Consider the following 21,149-nt stretch of genomic DNA (forward strand, 5'->3'; position numbering starts at 1 on the left):
GGTCCAGAAATATGAAGTTTCAGTGGTCTCCCTGAATAAGTTCCCTAGCATTTCAAAATCCAATGTCCCCCTGCCCCCAAACAATGCTGGGATTGCATTACACCCCACACATACTCCTTGCTCCCCAGATCTGGATACTCAAGGTTATGGTCTCCAAGGTCCCACGAATTCCGGACAATCTGCCTTCCACCATCAAGAGCATCCTCTCCACAAATTCTAATTTCCCTTCCCCCATTAAAATATGTAGGTCTCAGGAACGAGGTTCATGTAGTTCAACATTGGGTGACCTTGAAGATCACATTTGGGGGGATCTCTGCTGAGAATTGGGAAGCAGATTTCTGCAGCCTCGGTGTTAAATTCATAGGCCCCTGACACCTTCCCTTGGCTCTTCAGTAAAATCAAAGTAGGTCGCAGGGTAACCCAGCCTCCGCTGTATGTCAGCAGCCCTGCCTAAGGAAAGGAGAGCATTTGCCTTTTTGCCTGGCTACCAGGGGGCCCACAAATAAATTGCGAAGAAAATGAGGTCATTCTTTTTTTTTTTTTTAAGATTTTTATTTATTCATTTGAGACACAGAGATACAGAGAGAGAGAGAGACAGAGAGCGAGAGCATGAGCAGGGAGAGAGGCAGAAGGAGAGGGAGAAGCAGGCTCCCTGCTGAGCCAGGAGCCCGATGTGGGGCTCTATCCCAGGACCCTGGGATCATGACCTGAGCTGAAGGCAGACGCTTAACCATCTGAGCCACCCAGGTGCCCCGAAAGTGAGGTCATTCTTGATCATCTAGTGTGTGCTGGGTCTTTTCACTGGGGTCCAGAGATATATTTCCCCAGTGCCAGGCACTATTTGAATCAGTTCATATGAACTTCCTCATTTAATTCTTACAACCCTGTGAGGTAAGCAATATGATCTCTGTTTTACAGATGGGGAAACCGAAGCTGAGGGGCATTGGGTCTTTTCCTCAAGATTACACAGCCGATCCTATGCATATGTGAATGAAGAGAGCCCTACTTCAAGCCATTTCTCTTCACCTAGGTATTGGGGCAGTGGGCGAAAAGGAACAATATACAGTAGCTCTGGGTCCCCAACCAGTCTCTGGCTCCCACTTCCCTTCATCCCCAGAAGAAAGTCACAGAAACTCCTACAGAGAAACTTGCATCAGCACTCTTGTTATCTCGGTGTTTAAACAGGTGACCTTGAGCACCGGCTCTGGCCTGAGACGGGACAAGCCCTTGGCTCACATCTGTGCCTTGGACAAGTGAGGTCTTGAGGGATGGCCCAACACTGTCCCAGGTCAGGTCAGCTGCTGGTCAGCTCTGGGAGCTTCTGTTCAAGTCAGAGACATAGGTGGTGGACCAAAATTGTCAGTTCTTCTTCATGGTTTCCTTAATCCACTCCAAGTAGCTGCAGACTTTGGTATAGACTCCAGGCTTGGTCGTAGTGTCACAGGGGACATCACCCCAGGACACGATGCCCTGCAGGACTCCCCCACAGACCAGGGGCCCCCCGGAGTCACCCTGTGAGAAGAAGGGAAAGTGTGAATGGGAAATTTCTGGATCCCAGTGCCCCCATCCCTACCCCAATCACCATTCACAATCTCAATCAAAATCCAATCCAACCCCACCCCATGCAATCCCACCCCAATCAACTCAATACAGCCCAGTTTAACCCAAACCGATCCAACCCAAGTCCAGCCCAACACAAGTCAATACAACTCGGCCAACCCATGTTCTATCCTGCCCATGAAACCCAACCCAATCAAACCTCTACATCTTCCCCATTCAGAATCAAACCCGACCTACTCCCGTCCTCACTGCCAACACAACCAATCCCAGTCATCATGTCTTTCACATCCTAGACAAAGTTTGCCCTATCCCCAATTCAACCCAACATATTTTCCATCTAAAATCAAACCAGGGGTGCTGGGGTGGCTCAGTCGGTTAAGCGTCCAACTTGATTTCTGCTCAGGGTCCTGAGATGGAGCCCCACATAGGGCTCCAGGCTGTAGGCTCCGTACTTAGCAGGGGGTCTGCTCAAGATTCTCTCTCTCCCTCTCCCTCTGCCCCCTTCTCACCTCATGTTCTCTCTCTCTCTCCCTAAAATAAATAAATACATCTTAAAAAAAATCAAACCAAGCCCATTCCTATTCTTTTTTTAATAAAGATTTTATTTATTTATTTGACAGAGAGAGAGAGAGCACAAGTAGGCAGAGAAGCAGGCAGAGAGAGAAGGAGAAGCAGGCTCTCCGCTGAGCAGAGAGCCTGATGCGAGACTCGATCCCAGGACCCTAGGATCATGACCTGAGCCGAAGGCAGATGCTTAACTGACTGAGCCACCCAGGTGCCCCAAGCCCATTCCTGTTCTTAACTCAAACCCAGGCCATTCCAAACCAACTGCCACATCGTGCACCCCAAGCACAACCCAATCCATCGCCAACCTCACCCCCATTCTAAATGCTCTTCCTTCTCCATCCCCAAACCTACCCCTAGCATCTTCTCTGGCCCAAAGCAAGCACAACTTGATCCCATCCCAACTCCCAAACCTGTCCCCCTACCCCATGGCTCTGACCTCACAGGAGTCCGTGCCTCCGCCCTCTACTCCTGCACACACCATAGAGGCCATCAGGCGCCCTGGGTAGTCCTTCTTACAAGATGTGGCCGGGATAACACTGATGTTGGCACAATGCAGCGTATCCGGGAGACTCACTGCGGAAGACAGTGGACTTGGAGTGAATCCGTATTTTCAGGCCCTTGTCGTCTTCGCCCAAGAGCCCTGGAGAATAGGGTCCCTGGAGGCCCGACACCCAGCACCATCCTTTCACGCACCTTGTGACTCTGTGCTCCCTTTGGTCCCAGGCTTGTCATCAGACACCAGGCCCCAGCCGGACACCACGCAGGCCTCGCCCGGTTGGGGGCAACGCGTGGGCAGCGCCACAGGGCGCACTTGCGGGGAGAGGCGCGCGGGCCGGGTTAGACGTAGCAGCATGACGTCGTGGCGATGGCTGCTTGCTTCGTAGCGCGGGTGCGGGAAGATGCGAGCCACAGTCCGCAGCTGCTCGGGGCCATCGCGCTTGCGCAGATTGTGCTCGCCCAGGCGCACTCTCAGGAAGCTGTGCAGGCAGGTGATTACCCGCAAGTGGAGTGAGGAGTAGACAGAAAGATCAAAGAGCGGGCGAGCTGGGGTCCCCCCACCCTGCGGGAATCTGGAGATGCCATTACCCTCTGCCCAAGGCGCTGAAGCCAATAATAGCTGGAGCCGCTGCCCCTCAGGGACCAAGGAGGTGCACCCACCCGGAACACAACCCCCAGGCTCCTGCTCTTTCCTCCTCAGAATCCAAGATTCTCAGATCCCTAGACTCTTGCCGTCATGCCCCTCAGGACTTGGAGCCCTGTCTTCGTACCGGGTTTGGCAGTGGGCTGCAGACAGCACCCAGTGTGCAGAAATGAGGGAAGCACCGCAGTTGAAGCGCCCACGCTCAAATAAGGCCACTTGCCACGGCTGGGAGTGGGGCTCACACTCCTCACCTCCCAGCATCCTGTCGTCCCGGGCTGCTGGGAGAGGGGGCAGAGGAGGGTCCCTGAGGACAGAAGCCTTTTCCTTGGGCCCTACACCTTGCCCGCACCCTGCCCATACTATGTATTTTTCACTTCTGCTTTCCCCCAATCTCTTAGGACGTCCCTGTCCTTGGATTTTTAGCACAGCCTTCTCTCTGGCTTTTACAACTACTGCTTTTTTTTTCCAGAACTGTCCCCTTGCCCTTGGCCCTCACCCATTTACTACAGGATTCTGGGAGAACAGGGAGGTGGGAAAGGACCAGAAGTCAAGAAGTCCTCTGAGATTAGGAGTGGAGACAGGGACACTGGATACAGGGCCAGAGAGATGGCCACTTGGAACCAGCCATTCAAGGTCATCGCCAAGCTGTCACAGACATCAAAAGGACGTGGCCACTCGATATGTATGACACGCAGTCTTGGCTCCAGAGTCTGGACATCTCAGCCAAATGCAGATGTGGCCACACAAGGTCATGGGCAAACATAGGCACAACCAGTCTTCCAAACTTAGGAACTGAGGGAGAGAGCACTTTAAGCTGAAATTCACTTGTATATACTTGGGTTGCAGCTTCAAGAATCACAGCACAGACATTCATGGATACATATGACTCTGGACAGTTATAGCATGGGTGTGTGTGCGCGCACACACACATATCCACAGACACTGATTTGCACATAGAAGCTCACACCTAAATTTACAGTCTCCAGGGGTGCCTGGGTGGCTCAGTTGGTTAAGTGTCTGCCCTCAGTGAGGGTCATGATCCCAGGGTCCTGGGACCGAGCCCCGCATCAGGCTCCCTGCTCAGCGGGAAGCCTGCTTCTCCCTCTCCCACACCTCCTGCTTGTGTTCCCTCTCTCGCTGTCTCTCTCTGTCTGCCAAATAAATAAATAAAATCTTTAAAAAACACCAAGTCTCCAGTGTGGGTCTGAATATACCAGTCACAGACTGGCACATTAACGCACAGGGACTGGACAACAAGGTGGGGTCCTTAATAAGGGTACATGGGGAGAGACACACATATACACTCAGGCCTCCAAAGACTTGTTCACAGACATGAGTATAAGTATAGTGGTTGAATCTGGAATGTTAGAGTAAAGCCCCTGGGTCCAAACATGTTATCTGTGAGCTTCTGAGCAAATTATTTGACCTCTCCGGGCTTATGTTTCTTCATCTGTAAAATGGGATTGTTGTAAGGATTAAATAAGATTATGTGTGTGTGTGTGTGTCTATGATGTCTGGTTTATTATAGTTGCTTAATAAAGACTAGTTATTTTAAACAAATGACACATAGATTTATTTATGCAGAGATACATGTAGATATTTAGGTTCTGGACAGAAATTTAGCCAAAGTCAGACATGTGATCAGGCTTAGATGAAGATAGTCAAGGTCAAAATTGTGATTCATCTTCAAGTCACTGTGGGGATTTAGAGTAAGAGACATGAACCCAGAGAGCCAACACTCAGATGTGGACCCACTAGATCAGACCCCAGGGAAACAATGGACACAGGGCTAGGCTTCCAAGGTCAAAAACATAGCCAGAGACATAGGACATGATATATTTTCCCATCTCTAGATGAGCCCCCCAGTCAGTCACTTGGTGTTCAAAGTCATTGTGTTTCACATAGGGAACACAGTTCACATATGTGGGCAGGATGTGGACACACAGGGCTTTGAAAACCCACCACACACACACACACACACACACACACACACACGCACTGCACCATGCACAAGGATATAAACAGGGATATTTCAAGGTTATAAGACCATGATCCGCTACTGGGCAATGGGGATATGACCCCTGAAGGTCACAGCAAGGCACACAGACACCCACCCTGGGGCAGGAATTTGCACAGCCAGACCAAATGCCCATCGTCTGCCTGCCAGGGTCAGGAACTGTGCCAAGGGCCTTGGCAAGGCTGGGGGAATGCGGATGTGGTGGACAGGGGGCTTAACAAGGGAACGGTGGGGTTGTTGTCCTGCAAAGAAGGACAAAGGGTGCGGGCTGAACAGCTGGGCATTGAGGCTGCCCCTGGCCAGTACAAGCCGGAGGAAGGTGGAGGCCCTGGCTGGGTGCAGTGGGCAGGCGGAAGGCAGGGAGGAGAGAGCACAGAGAAAGCCTGAGGGGAGGCTGGCAGCAGGGGGGAGCTTCAAGGGGCCCCCAGAGGCGAGGGTCATGTGGGGATATAATGAAAGTCCACCCTCAACTTCTCCAGTGTAGAGGCATCAGGTTACAATTAAATTCTCCATGGGTGGTAGCTGAACATGGAGGCTGGAGTTTTCCTGCCTCCCAGGGTCACCTTGACATAGTGGCCACTCTCCTCCAGCCTCAGCCCCTTCCCCTGTCAAATGAGGTCAGTAGACCCTACCCCATAGAGATGTTTTGAGAATTAGCTGGGCTCTGGCATATATCCACATGAGTGTCTGGCATATACCCAGCACTCAGCAATGCCACCACGTCCTTACAGGGCACTACCCTGGACCAAGTACCTTCTAGTGCTTCACCCACGGGACCAGATTTAATCTTCACAACCCTGGAGGTGTCTGCTGTTATCTCCATGGTCCAGTTGGGGATCCCGAGCCACAGAGATGTTAAGTGACCTGAACATGGTGAGTTGGAATTCGAGCCCAGAAGTCTGTGTCCTTGGCCTCTTAACACTTGTTTAAAGGCTTATTATGAGCTTTATCTACATTATGCCATTGAAACCTTGCCACTACTGTCAGAGGTAGGTGCTATCTTCTAGAGAAGGCACTCTAGGTAGAGAGAGGTGAAGTAATTTCCTCAAGGTCACACAGCAAGGAAAGGGCAGCCCCAGAACTCGAACTCAGGTCTGTGTTCTTGTTGTCAGGAGCAGCAAAAGGCCCCAGTTGGCATGGGGACTCTAGAGCAGCCCCAGGCCCCTGACGGTCTTGGGGTAGGGTGAGGACTTAGGGAGGGGCAATGAGGGGTAGTGGAAGACTGCAGAGCCTGGATTTGTTCCTGGTGTGGGGGAGGGGCACCACATTCCCATAGACCCAGACCTGACCTGGGCCCACCTCACCTGCAGACATCAGCAGGAAAGAGAAGGTGAGGAGAAGCCACATTGCAGAGCAGGGATGAGGGTTCTGTTGAAGTCTGGGGAGGGGAGAGAGTGAACCGGGATGAGGTGGGGCACTTGTGCCCCAACGTGGATCCCTCCAGACACAAACCCATCCCACCTGCTGCTTGAGAAATTTCTTCCACCATCTTTGTGCCCCCACCCCCGCCACAGACTGCTCTCCCCACTCTGCCCCCCCAGGTTCTCCATCTCTGAGGGTTATGTTTTTCCTCCAGGCACCAGAACAAACCCTCAGCTGCCCCCACAGCCTGTCAGATCCCAGCACCAACGCACTTGCTCCTGGATCTCTCTCCATGCTCCAGGCTTTGGCTCAGAATACATTTTCCCCCCAGACCCTATCCCAGCCTCCTACCTGGGCTCCTGGGTAACCCCCAGCCCCCCACCCTTGCCATCTGTCCCCCAGTCAAGTCCCCCCCCCCCCGCCTGTTCTCCTACATGGCCCTGCAGGGTCTTTCCACACCCAGAGTTGACCATATCCCACTCCTGCTTACAGCCCTCATGGATCCCCAGCACCGCCAGATAAAGTCTTAGCTCCTCGGCCTCACTTTCGAGGACATGAGTGATTTCTCCCCTTCTACCAGCTCCTCTGACTGGGTCTCTCATGACTTTGCCCTTCTAGACACAGCTGATTCTCCCATTTTCCTTCCTGTGATTCCATGCCTCTATGCCTTTGCTCAGGCTGTTCCTCCTCCCAGGTATGCCATTCCCTTCAGGGTCCACTTCCTCCTTGAGGGATTTTCTGACCATCTCCAGTCAGTGGTGTCTGCCTCCCCCACCAGACTAAGAATTTGCTGTGGGCAGGCCTGGCCTGACTGGACACTGGATTCCTGGTGAAGGGTCCAGTCCATGGGAGGCCCCAGCTCCCCTCATCTTCCAAATTCATATTTGCCCTCCACGGCTCAGCTCCCACCTCTTCTGGGAGGCCCTGAGACCTAACAGGTATCTTTTCTGGGCCTCACAGCCCCTGGTGTGCCTCCATGACATCACAGATTCCCAGGAACCCTCAGGTAAGGTCGTCTCTGTGTCCCCAGCATTGCCGAGCCTGGGGCCTGGCACCTGGGACACCTGGGGAGGTTGAGCTGAGCTGACTTGAACCCCTGACCTTGTTCTTAGATCTGATACAAGCGCTTTCAGGGACACCCTCCTGATTCACTCCACCTCCTCCCCCCCTGCAGCTCCTTCTTGCATCTCCAGGACATTTTCTTGGTTCAGGTCCAACTTGAGGCCTCAGTAAAGGACACATGGACCTACACAGGTGCCCTTGAAACTCAAGTCCCTCAGGGCAGGGCATGTCTGCTCCCTGGGACCAGGGCATCCAGTGTCTCCCCTAGACCAGGGCAGACCTGTGTCTCCCTGCGTGTCTCTCAATCCCCCCCCCCCCAGCTCTTGTCTCAAAGATCTCACCCCCTCCAGATCCTCCAGCTTCATCTGGGGCAGCTTGGATGCCAGAGAAGGGGAGCAGGCTCCTGAATACCTGAATTTATAAGCTCCTGGCCCCACCCAGGTCTAGGGGGTAGGGTGGGGTGGGAGGTGGTTGAGAGTCAGGTTTACAGGCGGGGACGCCTAGGTGGCTAGTGGGGTGGGGGACAAGGCCTAATGAGCATTTATTAGGTTGAAGCTTTTGTCTGAGTCTGTCAGGAAGAATTCCCTGCCAGGGACAGTTCCTCAAGGGCGAGGATGTAGGAGGGCAAGAGCCCCAAATCAGAGGAAATCAACAGATAGGACCAACATTCTGTAACATGGAACCTGGAATTTGGGGTCTAGAGTGTGGAAACTGGAATCTAGAGCCATGCTTCTTATGCCTGGAGTAGGGTTCTGAATCCTTGGATTCTGGACCTGGATCTGGACCCCTCAGTTCTGGATTCTGAACCTTGGACCTCTGATTTTGGACAGTGGATTCTGGATCTGGATCTCCACTTTTGGATTTTGGGTTCTGGATTCAGATCTCTGATTCTGGATCTGGGTGCCTGGGCCTCCTAACTCTGGATCCTGGGTATTGGATTCTGGATCTTGGGTTTTACACTTTTTGTTGTGGATCTCCAACTCTGGACTGTGAGTTTGGAGGTCTAGAGTCAGGCATTTATGACCTGAAGTATAGAGTATGGATTCTGGAGTCTGAATTCTGGAGTTTGGGTCTGGAATCTGGAACTTAGAGTCTGGTCTTTGAGTGACAGGTCTTAGTCTTGGATTCTAGATCCAAGGCCTTTGAATCTAGAGTCCAGACTAGGAGTCTGGAATTTGGTGTTTGGAACCTAGGACTTGAGGTCAGAAACCCTCACATCTGCTGTGTGAAGCCTGGGGCCTGGAGCATGAATGGTAGATTTTGAATTTTGAGTTTTGGGGCCTAGATTCTAGAGTCTGGGCCTAGACTTTTAAGATTTCATGGATTAACTTTGGAGTGTAAAGTCTGGAGTTTCAAACCTGCACTGTGCATTTAAAAGGCTGGACTGGGAGAGATGGGCCTGAGTTCCATGAGTCAGAGATTACTAGAACCTTCTCTGTAGTATGAATTTAGACACTGGGAGACTGGAATCCTTAATCTGGATCTTGTGGTCTTGATTCTGCATTTTGGTGCTTGAAATCTGGATTCTGCTTTCTGGTGATCATTATTAAAATGACTCAAAGCTTTGGGAATTTGAAGTTGTCCTCTGGTGTCTCAGGACCATAGGAGGGCCCTCAGCAATTTTCTAGAGTCTATCCTAGCTTGTTTAACTAATGAGGAGGCACAGAGAGCAGGAGGGACTGACCTCAGATCACCCAGGGGATGGGACCTATTTTAAATATGGTCCCTCTCAGTATCTGAAAAGCCATCACCTATATGGGAAGGGGCTGCATGAACAGGGCTGACTGTTTAGGGGATCAGTGGCCAATGCCAATGGGTCCTTGGCCCTTGATTTCTCCACAGATAATATGTGAGAATGATGGCATCTAAGCCACCAGATGTCTTTCAGATATTCCTGAACTACAGACCCTCAGTTATTCCAGAATCTTAGGGTCTCAGTTATTCTAGAACGATAGACCCTCAAAATCTCTAGAATACCAGACCTTCAGATTGTAGAATCTAGTATCTAGAACCTAAGGTACCCTGGAAGTCTAGGTCCTTGAACACTTTAGAACCCAAGAGTTTAAAATTGCCTAGAACCACGAACCTCCACATATTCTAGAACCCTAGATCCTTAGATGTTCTGGAACCCCCAGACATTTAGACATTCTGGATTCCCAGGCTAGAAGGTATTCTAGAACTCCTTTGCCTCTTTATCTGGCTACAAATTCATGCTGATAGTCTCTAGGCCTCACAGTGGGCCACAGTTTCAGTTGGACAGTTCCTGTGTACCTTACCTCGTTTATCCACCTGATAGCCCTGTGAAGTGGTTACCATGGCTTCCTTCTTTTTTTTTTTTTTTTTAAGATTTTATTTATTTATTTGACAGAGAGAGACAACAGTGAGAGAAGGAACACAAGCAGGGGGAGTGGGAGAGGGAGAAGCAGGCTTCCTGCCGAGCAGGGAACCCAATGCAGGGCTCGATCCCAGGACCCTGGGATCATGACCTGAGCCGAAGGCAGACACTTAACGACTGAGCTACCCAGGCTTCTTAATATGGAGAAAACTGAAGGCCAGAGAGGGGCGTCGTAGGCACTGGTCACGCAGAGGGTGCAGAGGAATCCATTGTTCTGACTCTTGCAGCACCTGGTTGGCCCGTTTGCCTCAACTCCGGGAGCCACCTCCCTCTGTTGGACCTGGGTGGTGACGAGGGGAAGGAGGTGAACCCCTGGGGTAATCATCATGACAGCTTCCCTGGTGCCAGGCTAAGCGCTTTCCATCATGATCGCATGTGTTCCTCCCACTAAATCACGCAGGCAGGTGTTGTAAACATCCCCGTGACACAGATGGGGACACCGACGGATCTCACACCTAGCGCAGCCCAGGCTCACAGGCTCCCTGGGTGGGCGCCCCGCCCGCCCCGCCCCGCCCCCGACGCGGTGACGTCAGCGCCCCTCCTCCCGCCCCCTCGGACCGCCACAGACCCGGGCTATGGATCCACGTCCTCCTGGGCCTCTTTCCAGTTGTCCTTCACCTCCACAGGCGGCCTGAGTCTGCCTTGCTCCTGCTGCTCCTGCGAACACTCCCCGAAGCCTGGAGCCTTTCTTTCCTCAATTCCTGTGGTTCAACCACCAACAGCGCAGGTCTCCTTCATCTGATCTTGAACTCCAGCCTCGGGCAGCCACCTGCTCCTGGACGTCCTCCCACCCCCAATGTCCTCAGGTCCTTCTTACTCACTGTGTCCTAACTCATTTCTCTCTCCCCAAACTCCTCCTACCATGCTTCCCATCTCAGGGACAGCTCTACCGTTCACCCAGTCCTGTGGTCAGTCCCCCAGGCACTGTCCCCGACCCTTCCTTTTCCTTATCTCCTACAGCTCCGGCTCCATCCCTTCTCTCCATTCTCGTGGCCTGGCTGCAGCTCAGGCATCCTCCTCTGCTCCTAGACCCTGGCCTCCAGCCTCCCATCCTCTTTTTTGTCTCCTCCCACCCAACACCAGGTGGTATCAGAAGGTCTCTCTACGCTCAGAGTTGACCCCTTTCCTCCCCTGCTCACAGCCCTTCAGTGGTGACTCTGCATCACCCCTGGACAAGGTCCCCGCCTTCAGTGAGGCATTTGAGGCTGGGATTCTCCGTCTGAACAAGCCTCATCTTGAACCCCCTTCCCCAGGGAGACAGTCACTGTGTCCCTCCCACCCCGGAATGGGACTGGACTCCTGGTGCCTGAGGCTCCCCTTCACCACCCCCCACCTTCACTGTGGGGCCAGTTGAAGGTGGTGTTTCAGGGTACTGGCTCTGGAGTCAGAGAACCTGGGCTCAGACCCCCTGCTTCACCACTTGCTAGTTTGGGAGATTCTGGTGTGTCTTCCTTTCTCTGCTTCTGATTCTCATCCTTAAAATCAGATATCAGAAGATCCCCTCATACAGTTTTCCAAGGAGTATCTAAGAGCTAGTGCCTGTAAGGAGCTAAGGGCACTGTTAATTTCACCCCATTTCACTGGCGAACAGACAGTGGGGAGGGGAGGGCCCCAGTCGTTCAAGGTTATCCAGGCTGCAGAAGTTGGGGGGTAGCAAGAGAATGATCCAAGTGGTCCTGTTACCCCTTGGGTGCAGAGCATCATTTCTCTGGTTATCAGGGTCTCAGTGTGGGATAGGAGTGGAAAAAGGGTGGGGATGGTCTCTGGGTTGGATGAGGTAATATGCATGGAACAGGTGTGTAAATCATAAAATTAGACTGGCACTTAAAAGACTGGTTAACACAGGATGTGATTCAGATGTGGACTCTAAAGCCAGGGACCTGGGTTGGCATCTTGCCTCCAACCCCTAATACTGTGCAAACTTGGACAAGTCACTTGGCCTCCTTATGCCTCAGTTTCCTCATCTATAAGATGAGAATAATTGCTTCTGCCTCATAGGAGTGTTTTGAGGCAATAGTGCCTGAAACCCGTGCCTGGCATTTAATCAGTGCTGAGTAATCCCAGATCATTTGCAGTCCTGTTTCCCCTGGGAACAAAAATCAAAGGGAGGGGTGCTCGTACGGTCTTTCTTAGATAGCTCGTACAGTCTTTCTTAGATGACACAGTCGGGCAGCGGCAGATCGGGGACTTGAAGAATCCGAGTCTGTCCACCTCTCAGATACGGCACCTTTCTCTGAAATTCCTTTATGGGGACTCCCGTTTTACAAATGGGGACACTGAGTCCCAGGGAGAAGAAACAGATATGTGGGGCCCCAGCGTGAGAGTGTTCTATCCAGCAGGGAGGACGCCTCATGCACGAACTAGGATTACTAGGTTATCTCTGAGACTTTATTTCTCATTCTGTGCCGGGGAGAGCAGGAGGGAACCGAGACTGAAAACATTGCGTCTTTTCTTCTTGTCCCGGAAGGCTCCCGCCGCTAGGTGGCGCCAATGCGCGCTTGTCCACGGGAGGTCTGCACCTGGGTCTGAGGGAGGAGGGTTTGGGGGAAGCACGCAGAATTCGGAAACTCAAGGAGGTGGATCTTGGCGTCGGCAGAGAGGGGAGGTTGGAGACTCGTCCTGGGGTTTGTCCTTAGTTGTTCTGCAGGAACTTTTGGATCCAATCCGTGAAGGGGCACAGGTCTGTGTAGGTATTTGGTGTGCTGGGGTCTTCCACAGGGCTGTACTCCCATGGACGCAAGGTCCTGCGAGCATCCCTCCACCAGAGGGCTCCCGCCGTCCTTCAGGGACAGAGGGAAGGGACCAAGATCCAAGCCAGGCAGAACGTCAAAGCTGGTGGCGGTGGAGTGGGGGGAGAGAGAGACTATGACACGGAGAAGAGGGGTAGAGAGAGAACAGGACAAAAGACAAAGGCGGGCGGGACAGGCCTCCCCCCTCCCGCCGCCCAATCCGCCCCGGCCCCATGCGCTCCCCAGGAGCTGCCGTCTCAGAGCCTGGGCCCCCCTCTGCCTGCTCCATCCTGAAGTTCAGTTTCTGCTCTTCCGGGGGTCCCCCAGGCTGCCTCTCTCCATCTTCCTCTCTCCCTCTCTCTGTCTCCCCTCTGGTTCCCTCTGCTTCTTTCTTCCTGCCTCTCTCTGTCAGAATCTCTCCCTTCCTCCGTCTCTCTTCATCTCACTTTGGGCATCTCCTTCCTCCTTTTCCTTCAAACCGCCCTCCTTTCTGCATGGCCCACCGACTCCCGTTCTGTTCTCTTTGCGCCTGCAGCCCCACTGGAGTGTTCTTCTGTGTTCCACAGCTCCTCTTTCTCCCTCCCTCTCTCTGCATGGGGCCTGTCTCCTGCTCTGTTTTACCCCCCTGTGTCTCCACATTCCGTCTCTTTCCATCCACTCTCTCCTTCTCTCCAGCCCGCTCCTGTCTCCCCGTGGACAGGTCTCCTCCTTCCTCCCCTGCCTTTCCCAGATCTTAAATGCAGGGCCCTTTGCCTTTCAGCCTGTGCTGCTGGAACAGAATGTGCAGGGATGGTGCAGCAACTTTTGCAGGCCTCTTCGGTCACCTCCCGCCTCTTGCCACACCGCAGCCCTGGGGGACTGGCTTGGGACACACCGCGAGGAGAGCAGAGAAAGTCAAGTATGGGCAACAGTGAGATTTAAAGATAGGGCTCATTTGTCCTCCTCCAGACCCAGCCGGAGATAAGGCAGGGGGTACCCCGGCGGACACACTTGGGGCGATGCCGGTGGAGCCCATGTAGCTGGAGTCGGTGGTTGCCGCCTTCAGCTTGAGCAGCGCCCGGTTGTCGACAGCGTGGGGCGGCTGTATTCTGGTGCGGCACAAAGCAGGAGGACGGGTGGGCAGGTGAGCTCGTCAGCAGCTGCTTCATCAGGTCCATCCCCAGTGCTAACCTGGCTCCACCCTGCCTCCCACGCTCATCTTCAATGACATCTCCATCCTGGACCCCAAGGATGAGGAATATGGGCGCAAAGACAACCTGCCTGATCTCACTCTCTGCCTGAGAGGCTGAGCTGGGAGTCGGACCCGGAACTGAAGGAGTCTCCCTCACAACAGACAGACTCCATTCTCTGCCATACTCTTTGGGTCCTCCTGTCCAGCTTCTAAGCATGCCTGCGTGCTAAGTCTCCAGAGCTAGGCCACCAGCCCTCTCCTGAGAAAGATTTAACTTAATTCCCCAGCCCCAGCCTAGACCTGCCTAGATAACATCCAGTCTAGGCCCCGCCCCCCCGCTCCCCCCCACCCCAGCCCCCAGAGCCGAGGCCAGTCCCGTCCCTCTGCAGGAGCGGCTAGGCCCCCCCCCCCCCCAGCCCCCAGAGCCGAGGCCAGTCCGGTCCCTCTGCAGGAGCGGCAGAGAGACCACACTCCGCCCTGTCCTGGTTGGGCACAACTTTTTGGAGTGCCGTTCCTAGAGTGAGCTCAAGTTCATAGAGCTCACTGCGTGTAGCCCTGCCCTGAAGTGAGCACCCAGGAGCAAGGTGAGTTCTGAGCTCAGAATGACCTACTGGGCGGGAGGGGGATGGGATAGAGGGGGAGAAGGGGGGCTGGAGGCCTGTGAAGAAGGTTAGAGTGAGAGACCAGGTGCTAACAGGCCTGACCTGGGCTGAGGCAAGGGAACAGTCAGTGAGAGCCAGGAGGCAGGAGGGGCCAGGCTTGGGGTCGGATGGGTTGGGGGAGGGGCAGTTGGGGGGGCGACTTCCGGACCCAAGGGTGGAGGAGGACCGGGCTTGGGGAAGAGCGGTGGGCTCAAGCGGGCCTTGGGGAGGTGAAAGGCTGGGGTGCCACCTGCGTGTCGTGTGTGTGGGATATTGTGAGTGTAGACGTCTCCTTGGAGCTGCTCAGCCGAGAGACGAAGGCCAAAGTTTGGATCATTCTAGGTCCTGTCTGCCCCTCTCTTCACTCCCGGTCGCTCAGCAAACCCCGTGGGCTCCCTTTAGAGGTAGCAGAAGTGGACCTCTTCGCCCTCCCTGACTCCACCCTGGCCACCCCTGTCCTCACTGCACACCAGGCCCTCCCCGCCCCCCTTCATCCTTGTGGCCTGACCCCACACAGATGCCTGAGGGACCTGGGAACACCCAAGTCAGGCCCCGTTCTGCTTCTGCTCAGCATTGCCCACAGCCCCCGGGTCCCTCAGAGGAGTGGAAGTTCCCTCCCTGTGGCCCCAGGTGAGGCCCCACAGGATGGGCCCCTGTCTTCCCTCCGGTGTCACCTCCCGCCCTCTCCCCTTGCTCCCTGGGCTCCATCCACACTGGCCTCGCTGACACCCTCACACACACCAGGCCCACTTCCCCCGGGGCCTCTGCACCTGCTCTCCCTCTGCTCTTTCCCCACATTCCGCGGGGCTCAGCCTCACCTGCTGCAGGTGTCTGCTCAATCCCACCTCCTCCCTCAGCACACCGGCTGTCTCCCCCGGCTCCACAATGTCTCCTTCTGCCCCACGGCACCAGCACCTCCTAACAGGCACTGTCACTTCTGTGTCATGTTCACTGTTTCTGTCTGTGCCGCTCACACTGGGGGGGGGGGCTTCATGGGGGGGGGCTTCTCTCTATCTGGTCACTGCTGTCTTCCCAGGGGCTAGGTTGGTGTTGGGCACGCAGTAGATGCTCAGTAAGTACGTGCTGCGTGGAGGAAGGGATGGATTGTGATGTGGAAGACTGGGGTGCAGGTGGTACCTGGATGGGGGTGTGGGACAGGGCAAGGCCTGAGGCACTGGGGGGCGGCTCTACAGCTGGGCAGCAGTGGGACTGATGCCTGGTTAACCCTCACACCCCTGCCCTGAATCTGGGTCCCCTCCGCCAGGCCAGGTGGCTGAGGGGGAGAGGTTGGCTCACCGGGCAGGTGTCACTGTTGCCCTCCAAGTTCCCAGCACACAGCATGAAGTCAGTCACCCTCTGTACGTGATGTCTGACACACATGTGAGATTATGCTCCCCCAGGGGCACCGGCTTGGAGGCTTGCAGGCAGGCGGTTACCTGCAAGCTTGAGTGTGAAGACAGAAAGACCAACCAGTGGGCAACCTGGAGCCCTCTGACCTTTTGGGAATCTGGAGATCCCGTTACATTTCACCAGACCCTGGAGACACTGTCTCAGCTTTTCCCTAGACAAATATGCAGAACCCCCAACCACAACTGCCAGGTCTTCCACAGAGCTGATTCCCTAAATCTGCATCTTTTACAAAATTTTGAAAGCTTAAGGCAGTCTCTAAACATTTCCTCGGCCTGGGAGCCCTACCGTCTTGGGCTTCATATCCCAGCCTCAGACCTTCTTACCTGGGGCTCTTCTCTGTGCTTTGGAGAACGCTTATTCTCACAGAATCCACGGCTTCCACCACCTTCCCTCCCTCAGTCAAAGACTCCAGATATCCCAACACACTCAACCCCCATACCTGATGCCTACTCCAGATGCCTTCTTGTTGTCTCCTGCCCTGATTCCTGGGGTGAGCTCTATTTCAGCATAAAGTTTTCCCACCCAAGACCAGCCACCAGCCTACAATCCCAGGGATGGCTCCAGAATTCCAGGCCCTTCCATACCTCTTGCCCATCTCCCAAGACCCCCAGCCCTGCTCCTCTGCCCCCATGTCCCTCCGACCCCATAGCACAGGAACCTCTCTTAGCCCAGGTCCTCCCAACCCAATTGCCACCTCCCACCTGCCCTGACCCAGTACCTCTTCCACAGATGCTATGCCCTAGGACCATCCCCGGATCACAGGAGGCAAGGACTTTAAGAAGCATTCCAAACCCTGGCAGGTGGCTGTGGACCATGATGGTAGCCTTGCCTGTGGGGGTGTGCTGGTGCACCCACAGTGGGTGCTCACGGCTGCCCACTGCTCACACAAGTGAGTATGAGCAGGGTGTGTGGGGAGGAGGTGTCTGTGCTCCCACAGGATTAAACAACTGGGCACCGATCCTGGGTTCACCTCAGGGGAGGCTGGGGGACTGAGGGAAACAGATGGTACTGGTCTGGGTCCCATGGAGAGTGGCAGAGACAACCCCAGGGAAGCCCTCCCATGGCAGCCCGTGTCTCTCTGTCTCTCCCTGTAGTTGTGTCTCTGTGTCTCCCTGCCCTGTGTCTCTGTGTCTCTCAGTAAGTGGCTCTGTTGTGTGTCTGTCTATCTGAGTATGATTTATACCTGTCTCTCTCTCTGTTTGGTCTCAGTGTTTCTGTGTGTCTCCGTGTGTCTGTCCACCTCCGGGTCACTCTGCTGCCTCCCTGTCACTGTAGGTCTCACCCTCCATCTCTCTGCCCCATCTCTCTCTCTCTCTCTGGGTCTCTGCCTCGCTCCCTCTCTCCCATCGCTGCTGAGCACCCCCAGGACGAGACTGAGGGGGAACCCCTCAGAGAGAAAAACAAAGGATCTCTTGAACATGTGTGTGTGAGGGGGGGCTTCTCATGTGCCCAGCCCTCCCTCCAGGACAATAATCCACTGTAGGGGGACACAGGGAAGGGCTGGTTTCAGCTAGAGCCTGGTGGGGGCTATAGAGGAAGGGCTAGAGGGAGAGGGAGAGGGAGGGGGAGGGGAAGAGGAAGGGGGTAGTGTTTGGGGGGGAGGAGGGAGGGGGGAGTAGGCAGGAGAGGGAGGGGAGAGGGCAGATGAGGGGGAGGGCAGAGAGAGGGAAGAGGTCTGGGGAGGGATGGGGACGCCGACCTTGGGCTGGGGAGCAGGGGACCCACATGGAGCCAAAGAGTGGGAGGGAAAGGAAGGGGCAGAGATAGGTGTGCTCCAGTGGTTCTCAAATGGGGACAGTTTGGTACCCTCCCACCCCAGGAATGTTGGCAATGTCCGCAGACATCTCACATAGGTTCTGCAAGGACACACATAAAGAGGTGGATGTCTGGGTCCTCTGTGGTGGTGGTGAGATGAAGAGGGATGTGTGTCCACTCTGAGAGAGGCGACAGTGACAGGTGGTAGATGCTGTCCACAGAGCAAGGAACAGAAGTTGGAAGCAGGGCATACCAGACGAACACAGCAAGGTTGAAACTTAGAATAACCCACTTTGTCCTGGAGGCCATGGGAAGCCCTAGAGAAATCGTTAGTAGAGGAGCAGTAGGGTCAGCTTTGTGTTGTGGGTGGACAGACTAAGGGAAGAGACTGGAGTCCCTGGAAGCTGAATTACTATGGGGCTATGTTAGAGGTGCCCTCAAACACCCTCAGATTCAATGATTTCCTAGAGGATTCAAGGAACTCAGAAAGGCTGTTATACTGTGGCTTGTATGTTTTTTTAGAGTCACTGTCATACTGTGTTTTGTATGTTATACTGTGGTTTATATGTTTTATTACAATGACAGGATACACATCAAAATCAACAAAGGAATCAACAATCGAAATGTGGAGAACTCAGGGACAAATCTGCAATTGTCTCTCCCAGTGGAGTTGCATGGACAGCACTTGATTCTGCCAGCAACAATGTGTGACAAGTACAAAGTATTTCTAACCAGGGAAGCTCACCCCAGCCTTGGTGTCCAGAGTTTATAGAGGGGTCAGTATAATTGGCATGGAGTGCCGGCATGATGGACCTTGACCACTCAAGCTCCCGTCTCTCCAGAGGTCCAAGTGATACAGCATGGCCCAGGCCCAGGTGTACAAAAACAGGCATTCACCATGCCACACCATGTCAATTTCAATCCTAGGTATACACTCAACAGAAATACTTACCTATTTTCATAAAATATCTTGTACATAAAGGTTCACAGCAGCATATTCATATGGCCCCAAACTAGAAGCCACTCATGCTTATTTCCAGGAGAATGGAAAAATAAATAATGGTTATATTCATACCAATGGGGAAAGTGTTTAATGAATAGGGATTATAATTCATGCAAGGCAGTGAAAGAGAAAGAGACAGCAACAGGCACACACAGAGAAAACAGGGACACAGGGGAAAATAGAAGCTGAGTTAGAGATACAAGTAGCAAAGATGGAGAGAGACTAAACAAGACAGTAGAGACACAGAGAGAGGGGACATGGAGGGAAACAGGAAGAAAGTCTTCCCTGATGGTTCATATCACAGCTCCTGTTTATTAAGCACCCAGTATGGGCCAAGCAGTGTGAACTTTGCAGGTTCCCATGAATATTTCATATTATTCCAAACCACACAGGTAGCAAGCTGAATCCAGGGAGCCTGAATCCAGATCACATACTATTTACTACAATACCACTGAAGAGTGAAGGGGGGGGGAAAGCCCAGAAAGAGAGAGAGGAAGAGATGGAGAAATGAGCAGAAAGAAGAGGCATGAGGGAGGCATGGAGGGAAAGAGGGAGAATGAGATCATAAAGAGAAAGATAGGGCGCCTGGGTGGCTCAGTTGGTTAAGTGACTGCCTTGGGCTCAGGCCATGATCCTGGAGTCCTGGGATTGAGTCCCGCATAGGGCTCCCTGCTCATCCAGGAGTCTGCTTCTCCCTCTGACCCTCCCCTCTCTCATGCTCTCTCTCTCTCTCATTCTCTCTCTCTCAAATAAATAAAATCCTTAAAAAAAATAAAGAGAAAGATATTTACAGGAGACACAGAAGAGATCAGAAACAAACATAGGGCAAGGGCATGAAAATGTAGAGGAATATCTTTGTAAAGGAGGGACAAGGGAGGATATTAGGCATGATGCCGAAGACACAGCCTTAAGGCAAAAATGTTATGGATTTCATTATCTTGAAATTACAGACTTCTGTTCATGGAAGGACGTGGTGGGCTAAGTAAATAAGCAGCTGGCAGAATGAAAGGAAAGAGTGATTATGTCCCCAACAGATGAGAGATCAGTATCTAGAATATACCAGACTCTCCTGCACATGGGCAAGAAAAGGGATGGCTTGTCCTATAGAGAAATGAGCAGCAGTATGAACAAGTGGTGCACAGAGGGAAAATGAAAGAGCTAACAATCATTTGAGAGATGCTCGAAATCACTCATAAGATAAGTGCAAGGTAAAACAGGGAGACATCCTCTCACCCCTCACAGACTGCCAACATTAGAAGCTAACTAACCCTGGGAACTGATGGAGGGAATCTTCCGTCTGCTGCTAGTGAGCCTGTGGACCGGGACAGTCATGGTAGAGACTAGCCTGGAGAACTAGTCAAGTTGAGTATCCATATGCCCTAAGAGCCACAGGTTCTGATCATAGGCAAATATCCCAGAAAGATTCTCACAGTTTGATGAGGGAGCTGTAAAAGATGTCCACTCTCTACTCTGGTGCTGGGGAGTAGGGGCCTCAGCAGCATGGCCACCTCACTGGGGGAGTGTGCAGGTAAGGGCAGAGGAGGCAGGAACGACCCTCCTGTAAATTCAGAAGTAATTGATTCAAAACAGAGATACTGAAAACAAGAGATGAGAGAGTTAGAGATAGATGATAGATAGATAGATGATAGATAGATAGATAGATAGATAGATAGATAGATAGATAGATAGATAGATAGATAGAGATCAGTGGCCTTAGGGACTGGTTCAGGGGTCTCTCTTTGTGTTTCTACTCTTGACCTCTCTCCTGGCTCCTTCACCTGGGTCTGGGATTAGAGCAGCCCCAAAGTTTAGCTTAAAAATCATGGCACCTTGAATGTGTCTGCTGGCCATGGGGACATATCCAATCCAAGATGCTCATCAGTGCATCCTCGCCCCACCAAGGAGGCAGAAGGCAGGGGCTCAGCCAAGAAGAGGACCCAGGAGTCCAGAGGTGGCCCCATGAACAGGCCTGTGGTGCATCTACTGGACCTTCTGTCTCTCAGGTCCTGTGCCTCCATCACCCTCTGGAGATTTCCCTCCCTCTCTGCCTCCAGGACTGTGTCCTCTGTGTGTGTCCAGCTCTAACTCAGTCTCTCTATCTCTCTGACTCCATGCCTGACTCTGTTTCTCTCTGTGTCTCTCAGTTTTCGAGTCCATCTCTCCCCCTCCCTCCTCTCTTACTGGATGTGGAGCTGAATGGAGCCAGTGCCCAGCTCTGTCTCTCTGAAGTCACCGACTCTCTCCAGCTTCTTCTCCTTTTCTCTCCCTCCTTCTCACACTCTGACTTGCTGTCCCAGGTTCCACAAGTTCTCCTTCTCTCCCCATTCTTCTTCCAG

General features: G+C 53.2%; 1 protein-coding gene across 1 annotated transcript in view; it reads right to left on the reverse strand.

Annotated features, from left to right (window-relative positions):
* Positions 1–700: 700 nt before the first annotated feature.
* KLK15 (kallikrein related peptidase 15) overlaps positions 701–21,149 on the reverse strand; it is a 33,438-nt gene continuing 12,989 nt past the window's right edge. The window contains exons 2-6 of the mRNA XM_027617365.2: positions 6,590–6,663; positions 3,396–3,546; positions 2,821–3,104; positions 2,564–2,700; positions 701–1,512 (exon numbers count right to left, since the gene is read on the reverse strand). Of these exons, the coding sequence (XP_027473166.1) occupies positions 1,360–1,512; positions 2,564–2,700; positions 2,821–3,104; positions 3,396–3,546; positions 6,590–6,632 (768 nt within the window). The 5' untranslated portion in view covers positions 6,633–6,663 and the 3' untranslated portion in view covers positions 701–1,359. The remainder of the gene's footprint in view (positions 1,513–2,563; positions 2,701–2,820; positions 3,105–3,395; positions 3,547–6,589; positions 6,664–21,149) is intronic.

Source organism: Zalophus californianus, chromosome 17, assembly GCF_009762305.2.
Source record: "Zalophus californianus isolate mZalCal1 chromosome 17, mZalCal1.pri.v2, whole genome shotgun sequence".
Taxonomy (NCBI): Eukaryota; Metazoa; Chordata; class Mammalia; order Carnivora; family Otariidae; genus Zalophus; species Zalophus californianus.